At 47.1% G+C, this 19,284-nt stretch overlaps 1 protein-coding gene across 2 annotated transcripts in view; it reads right to left on the bottom strand.

The window, feature by feature from the left end:
* Positions 1 to 19,284, bottom strand: part of ARHGEF37 (Rho guanine nucleotide exchange factor 37) — a 71,964-nt gene that overhangs the window by 9,212 nt on the left and 43,468 nt on the right. For both annotated transcript variants that reach the window (XM_023550580.2, XM_003404593.3), the window contains 8 exons: positions 18,841 to 19,040; positions 17,338 to 17,468; positions 16,895 to 16,999; positions 14,285 to 14,395; positions 13,076 to 13,405; positions 9,041 to 9,169; positions 4,205 to 4,400; positions 2,060 to 2,217 (listed from right to left, as the gene is read on the bottom strand). In XM_023550580.2, the coding sequence (XP_023406348.2) occupies positions 2,060 to 2,217; positions 4,205 to 4,400; positions 9,041 to 9,169; positions 13,076 to 13,405; positions 14,285 to 14,395; positions 16,895 to 16,999; positions 17,338 to 17,468; positions 18,841 to 19,040 (1,360 nt within the window). The remainder of the gene's footprint in view (positions 1 to 2,059; positions 2,218 to 4,204; positions 4,401 to 9,040; positions 9,170 to 13,075; positions 13,406 to 14,284; positions 14,396 to 16,894; positions 17,000 to 17,337; positions 17,469 to 18,840; positions 19,041 to 19,284) is intronic.

The following is a 19,284-nucleotide window of genomic DNA, read 5'->3' as shown; positions in this document are numbered from 1 at the left end:
GGATGGCAGGGGCAACCTAATTCCCCTCCCTGGAGAGGTGGCCATGACCTCTGGTGGGATATCGTGTGTCTCTGCTAAAAGGTTGGGAATGCCCAGCAGGATACAGCTCAGAGAACCTTCCAGGGGGTGTGGCACACACTGGCCAGGGCTTCTGTGGGCATCCACGCAGACCCCAACAGCAGGCACTCCAGGCTTCTCAGCCACCTGGCCTGAAGCATCCCATAGCAGCCAGTCCTCGCTGCCTCCGGCTCCAGTCTGAGTCATTTCTGCTGCTCGTCCGTCACCTCTGAAGCGCCTCACTTACTGAAGGCTGTGGTCTTTGATCTTTATTAGTAAGTGCTTCAAGTCCTCTTCATTTTCAGCAAGCCAGGTTGTTTCATCTGCATAATGCAGGTTGTTAACGAGTCTTCCTCCAATCCTGATGCCCCGTTCTTCTTCATATAGTCCAGCTTCTCGGATTATTTGTTCAGCATACAGATTAAACAGGTATGGTGAAAGAATACAACCCTGACACACACCTTTCCTAACTTTAAACCAATCAGTATCCCCTTGTTCTGTCCAAACAACTGCCTCTTGATCTATGTAAAGGTTCCTCATGAGCACAATTAAGTGTTCTCTCACTTAGCATCATGTTTTCAAGTTTCATCCACGTTGTGGTATTTATCAGTACTTCATCCCTTTTAATGGCCAAATAATATGACATCAGAGTCCCTGGGTGGTGCAAAAAAGGTTAATGCGCTCAGCTGTTAACAGAAGGGTTGGAGGTTCACGTTCACCCAGAGGTTCCTTGGAAGAAAGGCCTGGCCATCTACTTCAAAAAAATCAGCCATTGAAAATCCTACGGAGCACGGTTCTGCTCTGACACACATGGGGTCGCCATGAATTGGGATCGCCTTGATGGCAACTGGTTTTTCAATATTCCATTGTGTGGCTATACCACATTCTGTTTATCCATTCACCAGTTGATGGACATTTGGGTTGCTTCCACTTTTTGGCTATGGTGCATAGTGCTGCTATGAACAACCACGTACAAGTTTCTCATTGTTTTTAAGGTGAAGATGAATATCCTGGCCATGGCCACGAGGCCTTGTCAGCCTGGCCCTTCCCCTCTCCAGCAGCATCTTGCTCCATGCTGCCCCTTGCCCTTCCCCAGCCACACTGGCTTCCGTCTGTTCCTCACACAGCCCTTGTCCTTCCTGCCACTGGGCCTTTACATGTGCTGTGCACACTCTCCAGAAAGCTCTTCCCATCTTCATCCCAGTACGGCCCTTTATCAAATTAATTCCTATGCACATGTATCTGAGAAGCAGCATCATTCTGAGAAAAACTCATGAGCCTCTCCTACTGGGGCTGTAGCACTTATTGTTGCTATGACTTGGCAATTATTCATGTGATTATTTTATTAATCACTGTGTTCCCCGGAACGAGAATTATAAATTTGAGGAAGGCAAGGACCACGAGTTATTTTTTCTCATCATTATATGGAGTCCTGGTGGCACAGTGGTTAAGAGCTACTAACCATCATTATGTTACTCATCTAGTACAGTGCCTGGCCAATATTAAATGGATGAATGAATGAATGAACACATGAATGAATAAATAAAGGAATCCCACTTGCCCTGCTGGTTAGGGGAGGAAGTGTGAGGGGTTAGCTCTTTATTGTTGGTGCACCAAGGGAAACCACATTGAAACCTGCACCAGGACTCATTTCTCATGGTCCCACCCTGGTCAAGAAGCCCTGCTAGTGCAAAGGCTAAGCACTCAGCTGCTAACTGAAAAGTCAGTGGTTTGAACCTACCAGCCACTCTACAGAAGAAAAGACCTGGCAACCTGCTCCCGTAAAGATTACATCCTTGGAAACCCTACAGGGCAGTTCTACTCTGTCCTGTAGGGTCCCTGTGAGTCGCAATCAACTCGATGGCACACAACACCACCACCACCACCCCTGGTCAGGACACTGGTCCTCCAGATAGGAAGACTGTATACCTGACAGAGGAGGAAAATCAAAGCCCCGGTACAAGGGGCCATGGGAGTCACACCCCACCCCTCCCAGACTCACCTGGGTCATGCTTGGGACAGAAGCAACTGGGACCAGGGTGGGCTCTGGTGTTAGATGTCGGGAACCCTCTTGTGGCCCTGCCTGCCCCTTGAGCTCCTCCTCACTGGGGGCGACGTGGTACAGCTCCAGTTTCCCAGCTGGCACGTACCCTCGATGTCCTAAGGGACATGCAGAACGTTATTCTGCTGTGAGTTGTCTTCCCCATCCCTTTCAGTGGCAGAGGCAGTCAACGGATGCCAATACTGCCAACACAGCTTCTCAGCACCAAAGAGGACCTGGAAAGGGCATCTAGGAACCTCTCAAACTATCCACCTTCCCTGCACCTACCGTTTCTAGTTTCTGCTTGCACACCCCCAGTGACAGGGGGCTCATTTCCTGTGAAGGCAGCCCGCTCCGCTCTGAACAGCTCTGACAGAGATGGAATGCTCCCCCTTGGACTAGTGTGAAAGTGGCTTTCCTGGTGCTGGTGCCACTGGCGCCCATTCTCCTCTAGTGGTCACTCAGAGTAAAGCCCTTCCCCTCCCTGGGACAAACTTTCCCTCTCCAAGCGTCCTCAGATTCTAATGTAGCAACTACTAGTGTTGTTCTGGTTGCTGTCCTTAGCAATGGTTATCTGAGAGCTTGTTAGGAGGTGCTCTGATTTAAGTATTTAGTCTTCATATCAACTCTTAAGGGTAGTATTGTCATCACCATTTCATGGATGAACCAAGAGGTGAGAGAGGCCCCGTAACTTCCCCAAGAGCGTGCAGTTAGTAGAGTGATAGGACTGGGATTTAAACCCAGTCCCTTGACCCCAGAGGCCTTGCCTTGAATGCCCCATTTCATTATTTCCCCAACTTGACTCATGAGAGTTCTCTTTTGTGATTTCTGCCTGATTTATCCTGTTTAATTAATTTTTAATGGATCCACTTTTTAAAACTTAGTCATGTACTATTTAATAATATGAATAAAATTATTGGTTTGTGGGCTGGTTATGTATTTTTTTCTAATACACGTTAAAATACCTAAGTAACGATTATAATAAAAACTGTCTATAGAGGGGAAATGAGTCCCTGAGTTGTACAAAGGAGCCCCTGAGTGGCACAGGTAGGCACTGGGTTCCACTGAAAGGTTGATGGTTCAAACCCACCCAGAGACACCTTGGATGAGAGGTCTGTTAATCTGCTTCTGAAAGGTCACAGGCATGAAAACCCTATGGAAGGCAGTTCTACTCTGAAACACGTGGAGTCCCCATGAGTCAGAAATGACTCGATGACAACTGGTTTGGTTTTTGTTTTGGGTGGTGCAAATGGTTAACATGCTTGCTGCTAACCGAAAAGTTGGAGGCTGGAGTCCACCCAGAGGCACCTTGGAAGAAAGGTCTAGTGATCTACTTCCAAAAAATTGAAAACCCTATGGAGCACAGTTCTACTCTGACTCACATGGGGTCACCCCAAGCTGGAGTTGAAGACAGCAGCTCGTTTGGTTTTTGGTTTATAGGAGGGAAAACTGTCCACGGATCCTGTAACAATAATTCTGGGTAAACCTCATTTCATGGGTCACATGCTCCACTTTGAAAGACATTCCGCTAGGCCTCACAACCATCCTCTCCTGGGTTCAGGGTGCCACCATGCCTCCAGGCCTGCCACATTGGTGCACCTGAGCAACAGCGCACCCCAAGGGCATGGCCAGCACACAATGGCAGGGTAATCACCTCCCTCATTCTGAACATCAGACTTCTACTAATATAGCCATGACTCAAGTATCCCTTCTCTGTGCATATCTCCTCCGTCTTTCAGGGTAATGCTGAATTTCTCTCCTATGTCTCTTCATTTTTTTTTTTTTTTATATGTCTCTTCATAATAGTCTGTGCGGTCTCCAAAGCAGGGTCCTCGTCTTATTTGCACAGAGCCCAACACCCAGAAGGTGCTTGATAATGAATGCTGCAGTGAAAGACTGAGTTTTTCTTTTTGAAATTTCATGCACCGCTGAATCATGCTAAACCCCATGCCGTGCCCCAAGCCCTGAGTCTGTCACGTGGGCTCATCTGCATCCTGGACTTGCACAGCCAGATTCTGGCCCACAAGGGTACCCATGTCCCCCCACTGGCTGCTGCTGAGTAGTTTCCCAGAGGGAACGGAAGGGTCCACCAAGTCCCACACATACCCCCAGTGTCCACCAGCCAGCGGCCACTGTTGCCTTTGGTGTCCTTGTTTTGAAGGAGGGCCACAATTTGGCCCCGAGGCAGTGTCAGGTCCAAAGTCCCAGTCCCACTGATGCTGCTGGTGACCTGGAACAGCTTCCCGGGGCCATATTTGCTCAGGAGGGCCTGCACCTGGTGTTCAGCCCCCGGGAGGAGTGGCTGGGGAGGGGAAGGACAGAGATAGACACAAGTGCTCAGGTTATCATGCCAAAGACAATGCCGATGTTTGTTCATGTACTGAGAACTAGGAGTCCTGGGCCTGGTCCTACCTCTGCAGTTGATGGGCTGTGTGACCCTGAGCAAGGGCCCATCCTGATCCGGGCAACACTAGTAGATGGTTGGATCAGATGAGAAATACATGCTCTTAGTATCTGTTATAGGGGGGCCTTGGTGGTACAATGGTTAAGTGCTCAGCTGTTAACTGAAAGGTTGGGAGTTTGAACCCACCTGCCACTCCAAAGGAGAAAAGACCCGGCAATAAAAATTACAGCCTAGGAAACCCTATGGGGCAGTTCTATTCTGTCCTATAGGGTTGCTCTGAGTTGGAATCGACTCAACAGCACACATGGAAAGGTGTGCATCAGGGTTGTATCCTTTCACTATACTCACTCAAACCGTATGCTTAGCAAATAATCTGAGGAGCTGGACTACGTGAAGAAGAACGTGGCATCAGGATTAGAGGGCTCATTAACAACCTGTGATATGCAGATGATACAACCTTGCATGCTGAAAGCGAAGAGGATTTGAAGCACTTACTGATGAAGATCAAAGACCACAGCCTTCAGTATGGATTATACCTCAACATAAAGAAAACAAAAATTCTCACAACTGAACCAATAAACTGAAGTTGTCAAGGATTTTATTTTACTTCAATCCACAGTCAACACCCATGGAAGCAGTCTGCTGCAATAGATCTCTTTAAAGTGTTAAAAAGCAAAGATGTCACTTCAAGGACTTAGGTGCATTTGACCGAAGCCATGGTATTTTCAATCTCTTCATATGCATGCAAAAGCTAGACAATGAATAAGGAAGACCAAAGGAGAATCGATGCCTTTAAACTATGGTGCTGGCAAAGAATATACCATGGATTGCTAAAAGAACAAATAAATTTGTCTTGGAAGAAATACAGCCAGAATGCGTCTTAGAAGTGAGGGTGGCAAGACTTCATTACGCATTCTTTGGACATGTTATCAGGAAGGACCAGTCCCTGGAGAAGGACAGACATCATGCTTGGTGTCATGGATTGAATCGTGTCCCCCCAAAGTATGTGTCAACTTGGTTAGGCCATGATTCCCAATATTGTGTGGTTGTCCTCCATTTTGTGACTGAAATCATTTTCCTATGTGTTGTAAATCCTAATATCTGCCTGTAGTTAGTGAGGCAAAATTACATTATGTTAAAGAGGATTAGGGTGTGATGTAACACCCTTACCCAGATCACATCCCTGATCCAATGTAAAAGGAGTTTCCCTGGGGTATGGCCTGCACAGCCTTTTATCTCTCAAGAGATAAAAGGAAAGGGAAGTGAGCAGAGAGTGGGAGACCTCATACCGCCAAGAAAGTAGTACTGGGAGCAGAGCGCATCTTTGAACCCAAGGTTCCTGCGAGAGAAGCTCCTAGACCTGGGGAAAATTGATGATAAGGACCGTCCTCCAGAGCAGACGGAGAGAGAAAGCTTTCCCCCGGAGCTAATGCCCTAAATTTGGACTTGTAGCCTACTAGACTACTAGGCTGTGAGAGAAACATTTCTCTTTGTTAAAGCCATCAACTTGTGGTATTTCTGTCTTAGATAAATAAGACACTTGGTAGAGGGTCAGTGAAAAGAGGAAGACCCTCAATGAGATGGACTGACACAGTGGCCACAGCAATGGACTCAAACATTGCAACAATTGTGAGGATGGTGCAGGACTGGGCAGTGTTTCGTTCTGTTGTACATGAGGTCGCTGCGGGTTGGAACCGACTTGACAGCACCTAACAACAACAATACCATAATATATGTTGCTCTATATGGTTATCTCTGAGTAAGTAAATGTTGGGTGTGGGGTGTTAGGCAGAGGTGCCCTTCAGGGACATCGGGGCAGGGACTCTGACATTTCCCCTAACCCAACGTGAACACCAAGTCAGTATCAAGAACCAGGAGAACTTAATGTCTCTAAAGAGGCCCTTAAACAGAATTGCAGAGGCTGTTGGGGAGGGTTTTTTCCAGAACTTAAGTATTCCCTGAATATAAAGTCCAGTGGAGAGCAAACATTCGCATTTTCTCTCAAGTCTGGCAGGCCCCTACCTGTGCAGAGAACAGCAGTGCCCTCTGGAGGAACCCCAGAGGAAGGCATGTAAAGATATCAGGGCTGCTCCTGTCCCTCACTTCTGCTGGGTTCTGTGTTGTTGTTGTTGTTAGGTGCCACCGAGTCAATTTCAACTGGTAGTGACTCCATATGGCATAGTAGAACTGTCCCATAGGGCTTCCTTGGCTGTAATCTTTCACAAGAGCAGATTGCCAGGTCTTTCTCTCACGAAGCCACTGGGTGGGTTCGAACTGCCAATCTTTCGGTTAATAGCCAAGAGCTTAACCATTAGCGCCACCAGGGTTCTGTACCCATAGCTGGACAGGTCAGGAATTTACAGGAGGTGTGTGGTGTGGGGGAGGGGGCAGCAGCAGTGTGGTGTGTGTCTCTTCCCACAAATTCTCAACCCACCTGCAATACACACTGGCATTATGGATGTTGCCATTTGTTTCTTCTTTTTGTTTCTCTGTTTTCTAATTTTCTATAATAAGCATAGATTCCTTTTAAAATAAGATCGCCATGGATTGAATTGTGTCCCACCAAAATATGTGTCAACTTGGTTAGGCCATGATTTGCCATATTGTGTGATTGTCTACCATTTTGTCATTTGATGAGATTTCCCTATGTGTTGTAAATCCTGTCACTATGATGTAATGAGATGGATTAGTGGCAGTTATACTGATGAGAATTACAAGATTAGATAGTGTCTTAAGCCAACCTCTTGAGCTATAAAAGCGAGAAGCAAGCAGAAAGACAATGGGGCCCTCATGCCACCACGAAAGCAGAGCCAGGTGTAGAACATGTCCTTGGACTGGGAGTCCCTGTGCTGAGAAGCTCCTTGGCCAGGGGAAGATTGATGACAAGGGCCTTCCTCCAGAGCCAACAGAAAGAGAAAGCCTTCCCCTGGAGCTGATGCCCTGAATTTGGACTTGAAGCCTACTAGACTGTGAGAGAATAAATTTCTGTTATGGCAGCACTAGATGACTAAGACAAAGATGAATGTTACTTCGGTTGTTTAAGAAAGAGAGAGAAGGTTTTCATGCTGTATCTGGGTGGCTGTGCTATTCTTCATTTTCTGCACCCTTCTCCTTCCCCAAGTCACAGGGCACATGACACACCCCTGACGAGACCTCTGCTAGGCAATAGTTCTCAGTGTGGGCTGGGAGGCGGGTACCATTGTGGACCAAAATGGAGTCAGCCTCTTCTGCGTGGAGTGGACATTGGTCCCTGATTGTCTTTACATTCTCTGCACTCTGGCCAGGTGCAAAGGCCACCTTTCTCTGGACAGCTCTGCTGGGCTCCTCTCCTTGTATGTCTTGTCTCTCCTTCCCCTTCACCCTTCTGGGGAATCTTGGGCTCTCTCCTGGCCCTTCACTTCACGCATGTGTATCTCACCTCCCAGCTTCCTCAAATCCAGATTTTGGCGGATTCTGGAAATGCTTTCTCTCTATAGCTACTTCAGTTACTTTTAAAATATATACTACCTTGGTGCACCCTACAAGTGGACTAAGGTACTTTTTTCTCACATTTTAGAGAAAAATACTTAAAAAAAAAAAGAACATTTGGCCAGCCAAAGCTTTTTAAACCATTGAAGAGTTGAAATACTGTCCTTTGCAATTTAAAAATGCCATACCAAAAAAAAAAAAAAAAAAACTTAATGACTTCTTTTTCAAATTTCTTATTTTTCTGGTATTTGAAGCAGGCTCAGTTAAAAGATGGTGAGGAAACAGGATAAATTCTGATGAAAAACAGAGGATGTTCTAGGTTTTGGGATGTAAATGTCACTTGACCTTTATTATAAAGTTACTTGATATAAAAATGTTTGGCTTTTCTTATTCATGGCCCAAGAGTTCTGTTCTGTTCCTATACTTATTGGCTATGAAGGGTATATATGTACGAGAGTGTGCATCCCCAACTGCCCCTCCTTACTCCCAGCTCACAGTGAGAAATGAGAGGAGGAAAGAGAAAAAAAAAAATTTCCATGGTGTTATGGACTGAATTGTGTCCCCCCACGATATGTGTTGGAATCCTAACCCCTGTACTTGAGGGTGTAATTCCATTTGGGAAGAGGGTTTTCTTTGTTACATTAATGAGGCCACATCAGTGTAGGTTGTGTGCTAAGCCAATCGCTTTTGAGATATAAAAGAGCAGATTAGGCACAGAAGCAAGGAAGCACAGATGGGGGAAGATAGATGCCACACCACATGAAGGTCACCAAGGAACCCAGGAACAAAAGCTGAAAAGAGACAAGACCTTCCCCCAGAGCCCACAGAGAAAGACAGCTGCCTTCTACGGCTGGTGCCCTGAATCCAGACTTCTAGCCTACTGAACTGTGAGAAAATAAATTTCTGTTGCTTACAGCCACTTGTGGTATTTCCCTTATAGGAGCACTGGGAAGCTAAGACACAAGGCTAACAGGAAACCCTGGAAAAAGAAAAGGGAAAGGAAAGAGGGGATTGAACCTCACCCCAGTGGCAGTAAAGGATTAAGCAGTCTTTCGGGGGCAGACACTTACTTGTATGGTGGGAGGTGGCAGCACTTTCTCGAAGCTCTTTCGGAAGGAGTGAAGCTGGTTACTGGTCTGGCCTAGCATGTCTTCCATTAGCTTCCTGAAGTCAGGCTCAGAGACATGGTGGTGGGGCAGCTGGGATGGGGACAGACACTGTCAACAGAGCATTCTTCAGAAGGAAGGGGGCAAAAACCCTGGAAGCACACATACTAGCCCCAGGAGTGTTAAAACACCCTTTGTTCTCACAGTCACCTGTTGTTTTTGCCTGCCTACTGCCCCACTTGCCTTCAAGAAAGTGTCCCTTGACTCAGACAGATACTTGTACAGGAATGTTCATTGCAGCATCATTCACAACAGCTAAAAAAATGCAAACAACTTAAATGCCCATCGACAGATGAGTGGATAAATAAAGTGTGGTATACATGTACAATGGGCCATTACTCAGCACTAAAGAGAAGAAATGAAGGCCTGATACATGCTATGACCTAGATGAACCTTGAAAACATTATGCTGAGTGAAATAAGTCAGTCACAAAAGTACAATATTGTATGATCCTACTTATATGAAATATCTAGAATAGATAAGTGTTGTTACGGATTGAATTCTATCCCCCCAAAACGTGTGCCAACTTGGCTAAGCCATGGTTGCCAGTATTGTGTGGTTGTCCATCGTTTTGTGACCTGAAGTAATTTTCCTATGTGTTGTAAATCCTAATCTCTGCCTGTGGTTAATTAGGCCATACTAGGTTATGTTTAAGAGGATTAGGTTAGGATGCAACACCCTTACTAAGGTCACAGCCCTGATCTGATGTAAGGGGAGTTTCCTGGAGTGTGGCCTGCATCACCTTTTATCTTGTGAGAGATGAAAGGAGAGAGAAGTAAGCAGAGGGATAGGGACTTCCTACCACCAAGAATGAAGAGCTGAGAGTGCAGCACATCCTTTGGACTTAGGGTCCTTGTGCTGAGAAGCTCTTAAAAAAAAAATTAGACCAGGGGAAAATTGATGACAAGGACCTTCCCCAGAGCAGACAGAGAGAGAAAGCCTTCCCCTGGAGCTGGTGCCCTGAATTTGGACTTCTAGCCTCCTAGGCTGTGAGAGAATAAACTTCTGTTCGTTAAAGCCATCTACTTGTGGTATTTCTGTTATTGCAGCACTAGATAACTAAGACAAGAGTACAGGGATCAAAGCTGATCAGTGGTTACCAGAGGCAGGAGGAAGGGAGAAAGGAGGAGTCATTGTTTGGAAAGCAGTATCTATTAATGGTGATGGAAAACCTGGCAATGGGTATGGGTAATGGTTGCCCATCATGACTAATATAATCACTGAATTGTACATGTAAAAAATATTGAATTGGCAAATTTTAAGCTATATATATTTCTACCACTACAATTAAAAAAAAAAAAAGTGCCCTCTATGGGGACCTGTGGGGGTCCTCTATGGTGGTATCCTGCAGGTGCTCCAGCCACAGGACAGGGGTCATGGCATCTCTTCCTCCTGTCCGCAGTGGTTGGGCCAAGGATAGACAAAGGACCCAAGGCTTGTACAGAGCCTCCCATCAGATTTAGTACGTGAAGGCTGCGAGTGAGAGGGTCACTCTTCCTTTGGATGATGAGTCATGAAGGAGCTGTCAGTAGCCATCTCTCCCATCACGCGGAAAAAAGCCTGCCTGCGAATAAAGCAAACCCAGAGAGGCAAACAGAGCCAGGAGATGGAATGGAAGTCCAAGCCCTGACAACATGTACTAAATGTAGCTGTGCCACAGGTTTGATTTCCTCTGGGTCTCCCAGTCAATAAATTCTCCTTTATGCTTAAGCTCGTGTGCTTTCGGTTTCTGTTATGTGTGACTCATGGAGTTCTGAATAAGGCTCGGTCCTGAGACCCTGACTCTGTGAAGAAGCTCCTGCATTCTCATCAGACAACCTAGGCCCGAGTGAGACCCCACAGCTAACAGAGACGAGCCCCCTCTGCTTGTCACCAGACTCATTAGTTTGTCACCAAACTCAAACGCTGCTGGATGTGACATCAAGCCTTCCTATCCCCAGGATACAGACAGATTGGGGTTTCTACCAGAGGCTTTTCCCAGGCTCTACAGGGACTGGCCCAGGTGAATGGGCATGGGGCACAGACGAGGCAGGCTGGCATCAATCCCTGACAGGCCCCAACATCCTATATTACAGGATCAAACAGGAAATGGGGTCTGAATTCCCTCATTTTCTGCTTTTGTAAAGCTGACCTCTCCCTCCTGGCATCCTATAACACTTCCCAGCCCTGCACATCCCAGCCTAAGTATAACAGGTCTTGTAGCCCTAGAGAGAAAACTAGAGGGCTGGAAGAGGGTGAAAAGATCGCCTAATTAGATTTTCCCTTCTGCCTTCCCGAAAGATGTTGTTAGCTGCTGTCACATCGATTCTAACTCACGGCAATCTCACGTGTGCGGAGTAGAACTGCTCCATAGCGTTTTCAAGGCTGTGACCTTTTGGAAGCAGATCACCAGGTCTGTCTTCCGAGGCACCTCACTTTGGGTTCAAATCACCAAACCTTTAGCTAGTAGTCGAGTGCTTAACTGTTTGTACCACTCAGGGGCTCCTTGGCAAAGGTAAATGCTTCTCTTTTCAGGATGGTTCAGGTCTAATTCAATTCAAAATGTGTCTGAGACAGAACTCTGTACTAAGTGCTGTTGAAGGCCAAGAGGAAAAGCCACAGTGCCAGCCCTCCTCAAGGAGCAGAAACTCCTTCATCAGTCAGCCAAGCAGGAGGCAGGCTCTGGGAATTGCTCAAGAGAAGGATATCATAAGGGCTGCTGTATTGAAGACAGGGAGACGGACTCGTCCTTCAGGGAGGGGAATTCTGAGGGCCTCACGGAGACTCAGTCATCTATCATATACTTGGAGGACTCCTACTCTGTGCCAGACACTGTGAAAGGCGGTTGGGGGTGGGGTGGACGATGGAAAGGGACATTCCAAGCAGAAGGAGGACCTGTGTGAAGGGAACATGGGCACACTCAGACTGGTTACCCTGGAGGGAAGGGGCTGCAGGCTAGAGTGGGGCTCCAGGGTGGGAAGATGGGGGTGAATTTTAGAGAAACGTTCATGCAAAGAACTGGATGGGGAAAGCTAAGACAGTTAAGAGGCAGCATGAAGGACAGGAAATAGATAGAGGTGCCCTCTAGGGTGCGGTATGAAGAGTATTTAAATTGCTCCTGAGGTCAGACCTATAGGTCACTCAGGGCTGATGGTGGCATCAGAGAAAGAGAGGGAGAGAGAAAGATCTGGAAGCAGTCGGGTAGTCTTTCTTAGCTCAACCTCCATCTTCAGAATTCCAAAATCAACGTTTGTACTTGAAGGTTTGTCCAAACCTCTTTGCAGTCTGCCTATGCTTTCAGTCAACAGTGCCCCTAGAGCAGCAGCTGTGAGCACTGTGGTTCAGAGGCCACGCCTTGGAGTTGAACCACTGGGGCTCAGATCCTACAATTAGCTGTGTAGCCTGTGGCAAGCTACTTAACCTCCCTGTGCCTTGGCTCTTATATTGTTGAAATGAGGATAATAATAATAATGTCTACTTTGCAAGCCTGCAGTGAGGATTAAATGAGATAATGCATGGATGGTGCTCTAAACAGGTAAAGATGAAGCACTCAGGAGGAGCTGGCTGCTAGGAGTAGTAACAGTAGGAGTAACATCAGGTTGAGACATTTATTCCTGACTGTGTATAAGGGACCTTCTGTCTCTGTTACCAACTTCTATATACTCCAGGGATTGGCCCCAGGTCTGCTGTTGTCCCACATTCTCTGCTTCTGAGTTCCAGAGTCTAGGAAGAGTCTGGAGCTCCAGTGCTATCCTTGCTTCATGGTCTGTCTCCATTTAGGAGATGAGAATAGGCGTGAGGCAGATGCAGAAGGCCCCTGCTGCCTCCTTCTCGGCACCTGACGGCCTGTTTGGAAAGCCCAATCTCGCTCCATTGCAGCCTCTGCAAACAGCCGGCAGAAGAGGCCGCAAGGCCTTGACTGACCATTATCCGGAGGCACCCCAGGACCAGAGGCCTTACCTGGGCCAAGGTGCCCTCTGCCTTCTGCAGCACTTGCTTTGCAAGGTCCTGCTGCAGAGCCACGAACGTGCGCAGGATCTGGCCCAGCCACTGCATGGTCAGCTGGTTAAACTGCGGGAGCTCAGCCACTAGCAGAGAGTTGAGAGCCTGGTACGTGTGCCGGGCCGCCTCCTCCTCATAGGTCACACTGCCCACCTCCAGCAGCTTCTCTTCCACTCGCTCAAAGTCCAGCAGTTTATCCAGACGTTTCTTGATCAGGTTCTGAGGGCCAGCAAGTGCTTTGGCCAGGCTGCACAACGGCCGCCATACCAGGCCTTCCAGCCGCTGCTTCTGTGGGGAGAGGTGAGGTTGGGAACCTCAAAAGAAGGAGGCAGCAGGTGGGGGCTAGGAGAAATGGCTACGGAGGCAGGCAGGCCTGGGTTCCAGTCCCACCCCCACCAACTAGCTGTGACCTTTAGCATGTTATCTAACCTCTCTATGCCTCAATCTTCCCATCTGAAAAATGGGAACAATGCATGTAAAATGAGCTTAGTAGAGTGCCTGGCAGAGTGTGCATTCAATACGTGCCAATTCTTAGTGTCATTATTGTGCAAAGAGTATAGAATGGTGGTCAAGAGCATAGTCTTTGGGGCTCAGATCCCAGCCTGCCATTGACCATCAATATAATCCGGGAGGTTACCCTCTCTGAGCCTCAAGCCCTTATCTGAAGAATGGGGCTATTAATAGTTTCTACCCCATAAGCCTTTTTGTGAGGACTAAATGAGCTAAAGAATATGAAGGGCTTAGCACAGTGTCTGGCAGATAGTGAGGCTCAATAAAAGTTAAAACCAGTTGCCGTCGAGTTGATTCTGACTCATGGTGACCCTGTACATGTCAGAGAAGAACTGTGCTCCATAGGGTTTTCGATGGCTGATTTTTCAGAAGTAGATTGCCAGGCCTTTCTTCCAAGGCACCTCTGGGTAGACTCAAACCTCTATCTTGTGTTTAGTAACCAAGCTCATTAACAATTTGTGCCAACCAGGGACTTTCGATAAACATTAGCTGGGGTTATTTTGATCAGTAAAATGCACTAGTAATGATCTCTGCCCTGACAACTACCGAGGGCAGCTGTGGATATGACAATCATGTAAGGTACATGCCTTCTAAATATTATTCTTGTAGGCTCTGCCACCTGCCTAACAAAGAAAGGGAAACAGACGTCCCACTTACAAACTCCAGGAAGGCCGTGAGCTGAAGCTCTTTTGCCAAGTGGCAGTACTGTGCCACAGGGCCCTCGGGGATGTCCGGATTGTATTCGTGTGGCTTGAAGCGGAGGAAAGCCTGGTCCCGGGCAAATGAGAGACATTCAGTCACAGCCTGTCATTACCCATGAATCCCCCCTCACCATTCTATCCAGTGGTTGTCCAGTCTCTCTGCACACCTACAGGGACGCATACAGCCGATTCTATCCTTGAACAATTTAGATTAGAAAGCTCTGCCTTGGACTGAGCCAAAATCTTTCTCCCTATTCCAGTGCTTCCCAAACCTCACACACTTGCCTACCACCTTTGTGGTTTTTGACATACCCATATCCATATCCCATGTGTTTTATTAACATTTAAGTTCCTATTTAAGTTAAAAAAAATTATTTATATGTACGTGTGTGTGTATTGTTTTTGTTCTTGCCATTCATTGAGTCAATTCAGACTTATAGCAACCCTATATGACAGAGCAGAACTGCCCCATAGGATTTCCAAGGCTTACGGGAACAGATCACCAGGTCTCTTCTCCTGCGGAGCTGCTGTGTGGGTTCAAACTAATGACCTCTCTCTCTCCCCCTCCATCCCTACCCTCCCTCTCTTTATATATTATTCAGCCATAAAAAGGAATGAAGTTCTAATACCATGCTACGATGTATAAACCTTGAAAACATATGCTAAGTGAAAGGAAAGCAAAAACAAACTCACTGTTGTCCAAGTAGATTTTGACTCATAGTGACCATATAGGACAGAGTAGAACTGCCTCATAGGGTTTCAAGGCTGTAAAATTTATGGAAGCAGACTGCCACATCTTTCTCCTTCAAACCACCGACTTTTTGGTTAGCAGTTGAGAGCTTTAACCACTGTGCCACCAGGGCTCCTTAAGTGAAAGAAGCCAGACACAAAAGGACAAATGTTGTATAATCCCACTTATACGGAAAATCTAGACTAGGCAAGTGCATAGAGGCAAGATTTTTCGTGGTTACCATGGGTAGCAGAGGGGCGGGGAATGGATGCAGAGTTTCTGTATGGGGCCATGAAGAAGTTTTGGAAACAAATAGTGATGATGGCCGCGCAACGTTGTGAATTTAATTAATGCTTAGAAATGGTTAAAATGGCAAATTTTATGTTATATACATTTTACCACAATAAAAAATAAAAGGAAATAAAGAATGGGAGTTCTAACTGGGGAGAGGGGAGGGAAACACCCTTACGATGACACCACAAAAGGAAAGCCAATAGTAATTGCCATAAAGACAAAACAGTGTTATTAAATTCTGCCTGGATATCTTGCCTGCTGAAGACTCCTAGCCTCAGGCAAGACATAGCAGCAAAAGAGGCTATTCCTTGACTCCAGCTAAGAATTAAAAGAGGAAATCATTTTCTCACTGTGTGACTCCATGTTGTTGAACACTGTGCCTCTGAACGGTCATGTAAGTCCTGCCTCTAGGGAAGCAGAGCCCTAATGCTTCTAAATATTTGTCCTATTCTGCAAAGCCAGACTTACCACTCGGGCCCTTCGGGTTTATCTCTCAAAGCCCAATACCTGCAGGCCCTGCCATTTTTTTTCATGACCTGGTTCTGAGTGTTCCCCTCTTGGTCAGGAGCCATAATGGGATCTCAGCTGCCCGGGTCCTTCCTCTGGGGGCCCAGGGAGGAGCATGATCAAGCAGGGGGATCTGACCCATACAGGGGAGGGTGGAACAACGACCTCCTTCCTATACACTCCCATGAATGCCACCCAAGATCCCACTTCCCAAAGATGCCATTGTCATCTCTGAGCTGGTTTGCACAAACGTACATGGCTGAGAACAAAACCACAGAAAGGGGACAGAGTGTATGGAATAAGTCAGCATCAATGACAGGAATGAGGGGGAGATTTTGGCATAAATGATGTGCTGGACAGACGTGCCAGCTGAGGGCCTGTGGGCTGACCTCAGTTTATACAGGTATATTTTCTTGGGCCTGTAGAACATTTACATTTTCATTTAATTAGTTGCTCATATTTACAAATTAGGACGTTTCACTTAAAGTCTGAATTTCCAGGTTGTATTTTTTTTCCTTAAATTTAGAAGAGCTGGCCATACTAGGCCCACATTTCCACAGAGCGACAATCCACCAGAACAGAGCAGTGTCTGCCACTTTAGATTTACTCATTTGTTCATTCATCCAAATTTCAAATATTATTATATGGTTAACGCTACTGGAAAAGTCTCATCGACGGCCTACTGCCTTGTGTACCTGCATCCTTGACTCAATCATATCACCTGCCTGGCTCCTTTAGGCACCCGAATTTGTGACCTGTGCTCTAGGTGCTGTCTAGCAGCGCCCTCTGGAGGGCGCTGACCCCAGTGAATTTCAGCACTCCCCAGTTGGAACTGTGCCCCGAGAGCTCAGTGATCTAATGTCTTAGGGTCCAAGGAGGAGTTGCCAGCCGATGACCTCATCTTACTGAAGGGCCTCATCTATTTGGTTCCTGTAGCTGGCGTCTTTGTCAGTTTGTCTGATGGGCCCCACATGCCTCCTGTCCAGAGAACCCAGACCCCAGACCCCGCCCATCATTACCTCTGCAGATCCTCACCTCCAGGTTATCCAGGTAGGCAGCCACGTTGTTCTTCAGCTCGGTCACACACAGCGACACCCAGTGGAACCTCTCTTCCAAGTCATCAAATTCCTTGTCTTCCGTCTGAAAGTGTGTAGTTATACATGTGAGGGCAGAGAAGATCCACAAGGGGGCAGTGTCGTTCCACAGACACGCCCATCAGAGCCCCCCTCCTCCAGTCTCAAAGCTGAGTGGGAGAGTTAAGAGGCAGGATTTAAAAAAAAAAAAAAAAAAACCCATTGCCACTGAGTTGATTCCAACTCACAGTGACCCTGTAGCAGCCCTGTAGTCTTGGGAACCCTATGCGGCAGTTCTACCCCGTCCTTTAGGGTTGTTATGAGTCATAATCGACTCCATGGCAATGGATTTTTGCCTCCCCCTCCCCACCACCGCCCCGTTTAGGGCCCCACGCCTATGCTCACTCTGGGCACGAGCCCTGCCTCCTGCTTCAGCAGCTGGCTCAGCCGGGTGGTTTTCTTGGAGAAGCTGTGTGTGTTGATGCGGGCCAGTCGCTCTCGCAGGGTCAGCTGCTCCACCCTTGTGTACTTGGAAGCTGTGCAACAGAGAAGGAGGAAAGCATGGTGGCCAAAGCCCACCCAGGACAGCAAGCATCCCTGACACAGCTGCCTATGTACCTGCTCCGGCCCTCTGCCCTACCATGATAACATCCAATTAGAATGGGGAGTCTCATAGTAAAAGCACAGGGTTAGGAGTCCACACACCGAGTTTGAGTCCCAGCTGACATGCTTCTCATCTGCTTCACTTTGGCAAGCCACCACAGCCTGGGGCTCAGTTTCCTCATCTGTAAAATGAGGCTAGCCACCTTGCAGGGTTGCTGGGAGGATCCCATAAGATGATGGGTCTGAATGTACTTTCTAAAAGACAGGGACCCAGGTAAGGAGTGATTTGCCTGAAGCCCCTCAGCCAGTGTTAGCCAGACCAGGCTGGGAACTTCACTTTCCAACTCCTAGTTCAGTGCTTTCTACTCATCTGTCAACCTGGATGGAGCAGCAAGTGGAGGAAATTCAAAGCCACCACATGTACGGTGTGGTGGTGAAGAAAGACTACAGGCCTGAGTTTGAAACCTGGCTGTCACTTAGCAGCTCCATGACATGGAGCAAACGACTTGAGCTCTTATTTTACCTGGCTTCAAAATGGGGCTACAGTGCCAACCTCAGAGGGCTGTTACAAGGATCAAACAAGATAATGAAAGAAAAAATATGGCATAATTAAACCCCGTTAATTAGCCTTTAATAAATGTGAGCTAAATTATCATTATTATATTGTCTCAGTTGTGCAAGTGAGGCTCTCTATACTTGGGACTGCTTCATTTTCCAAACCGTTCTGTTTCTCCCCCTCCCCAGCATTCATTTCATTTCTCCTCTATAGTATGGCAGCCTTGTGGTTTGGATGGACTTGATCTCACTTGGCTCAAGGGGTGGGTGCTGACTGATACAATCCAATCCATATAATCCCATCCCCCTGACCACAATGATTGGTTAAAAGAAGGGCACATAACCCAGGCCTAAGCCAATCAACACATGCATGACATTTTCCTAACCATGGTGACTGGTGAGGGTGAACATATGACTCAGGCATACAGTCCTATCAGAGTGAAGCTCAGATTTAATTTTGATGACTAAGGGGAGAGTGTGTGGCGTGTAGATGTGTCTTGGAACAGAAATAGCTATTATGATGAGGGAAGTCAGCCTGAAGATGAAGCTGACACATAGAAAGAACCAGAGCCTAGGGAATTATAGGGAAATGGAGTCGGCACTCTGATCAACCCCTACCTAAGGCCCACGTTACCTGTGGACTTGTGGTTATACAAGCCACTACATTCCCTCTATGGGGGAAGCCAGTTTGAGATGAGTTTCTGTAATTGGAATTATCACTTGGACGTCCTGAAACGTCCAAGTCCTTACCTACTTCCTTGCGCATCTTGTACTCATTGATGTTGGCGTTCACGTCCTGGAGGGCAGAGGTAGCCCTCTGAAGGACAGGGTAGGCGCTGGCATCAGGGGCTGTGTTCTCCAGGATTTTCTGCAGCAGCAAGGGGTATTTGGTAATCCTCTGCAGAGGGGTTACCAGTAAGAAACCGAGGCCTGAAGCTCGAGCTTGTGGCCTGAGGGAGAAGGCTGGTGTTAGTAGGTAAAGCCCATTCTTTGAGGCACAAGGGGCCTGGGTTTTACTCCCAGCTCAACCATATAACTCACTGTGTGATCTCAGGCAAGTCACCCTCCCTCTGTGGTCATTAGTTTTCTCATCTGTAATTTGAGAGGTCTAAATGTTATATGGAGCCCTGGTGGTGCTAGTGGCTAAGAATTCAGGTTGCTAATGAAAAGGTCAGCAGTTCAAATCCACCAGCC

Source organism: Loxodonta africana, chromosome 2, assembly GCF_030014295.1.
Source record: "Loxodonta africana isolate mLoxAfr1 chromosome 2, mLoxAfr1.hap2, whole genome shotgun sequence".
Lineage (NCBI taxonomy): Eukaryota > Metazoa > Chordata > Mammalia > Proboscidea > Elephantidae > Loxodonta > Loxodonta africana.
The sequence above is the reverse complement of the archived record's forward strand: the minus strand, read 5'-3'. Positions and strand labels throughout refer to the sequence as shown.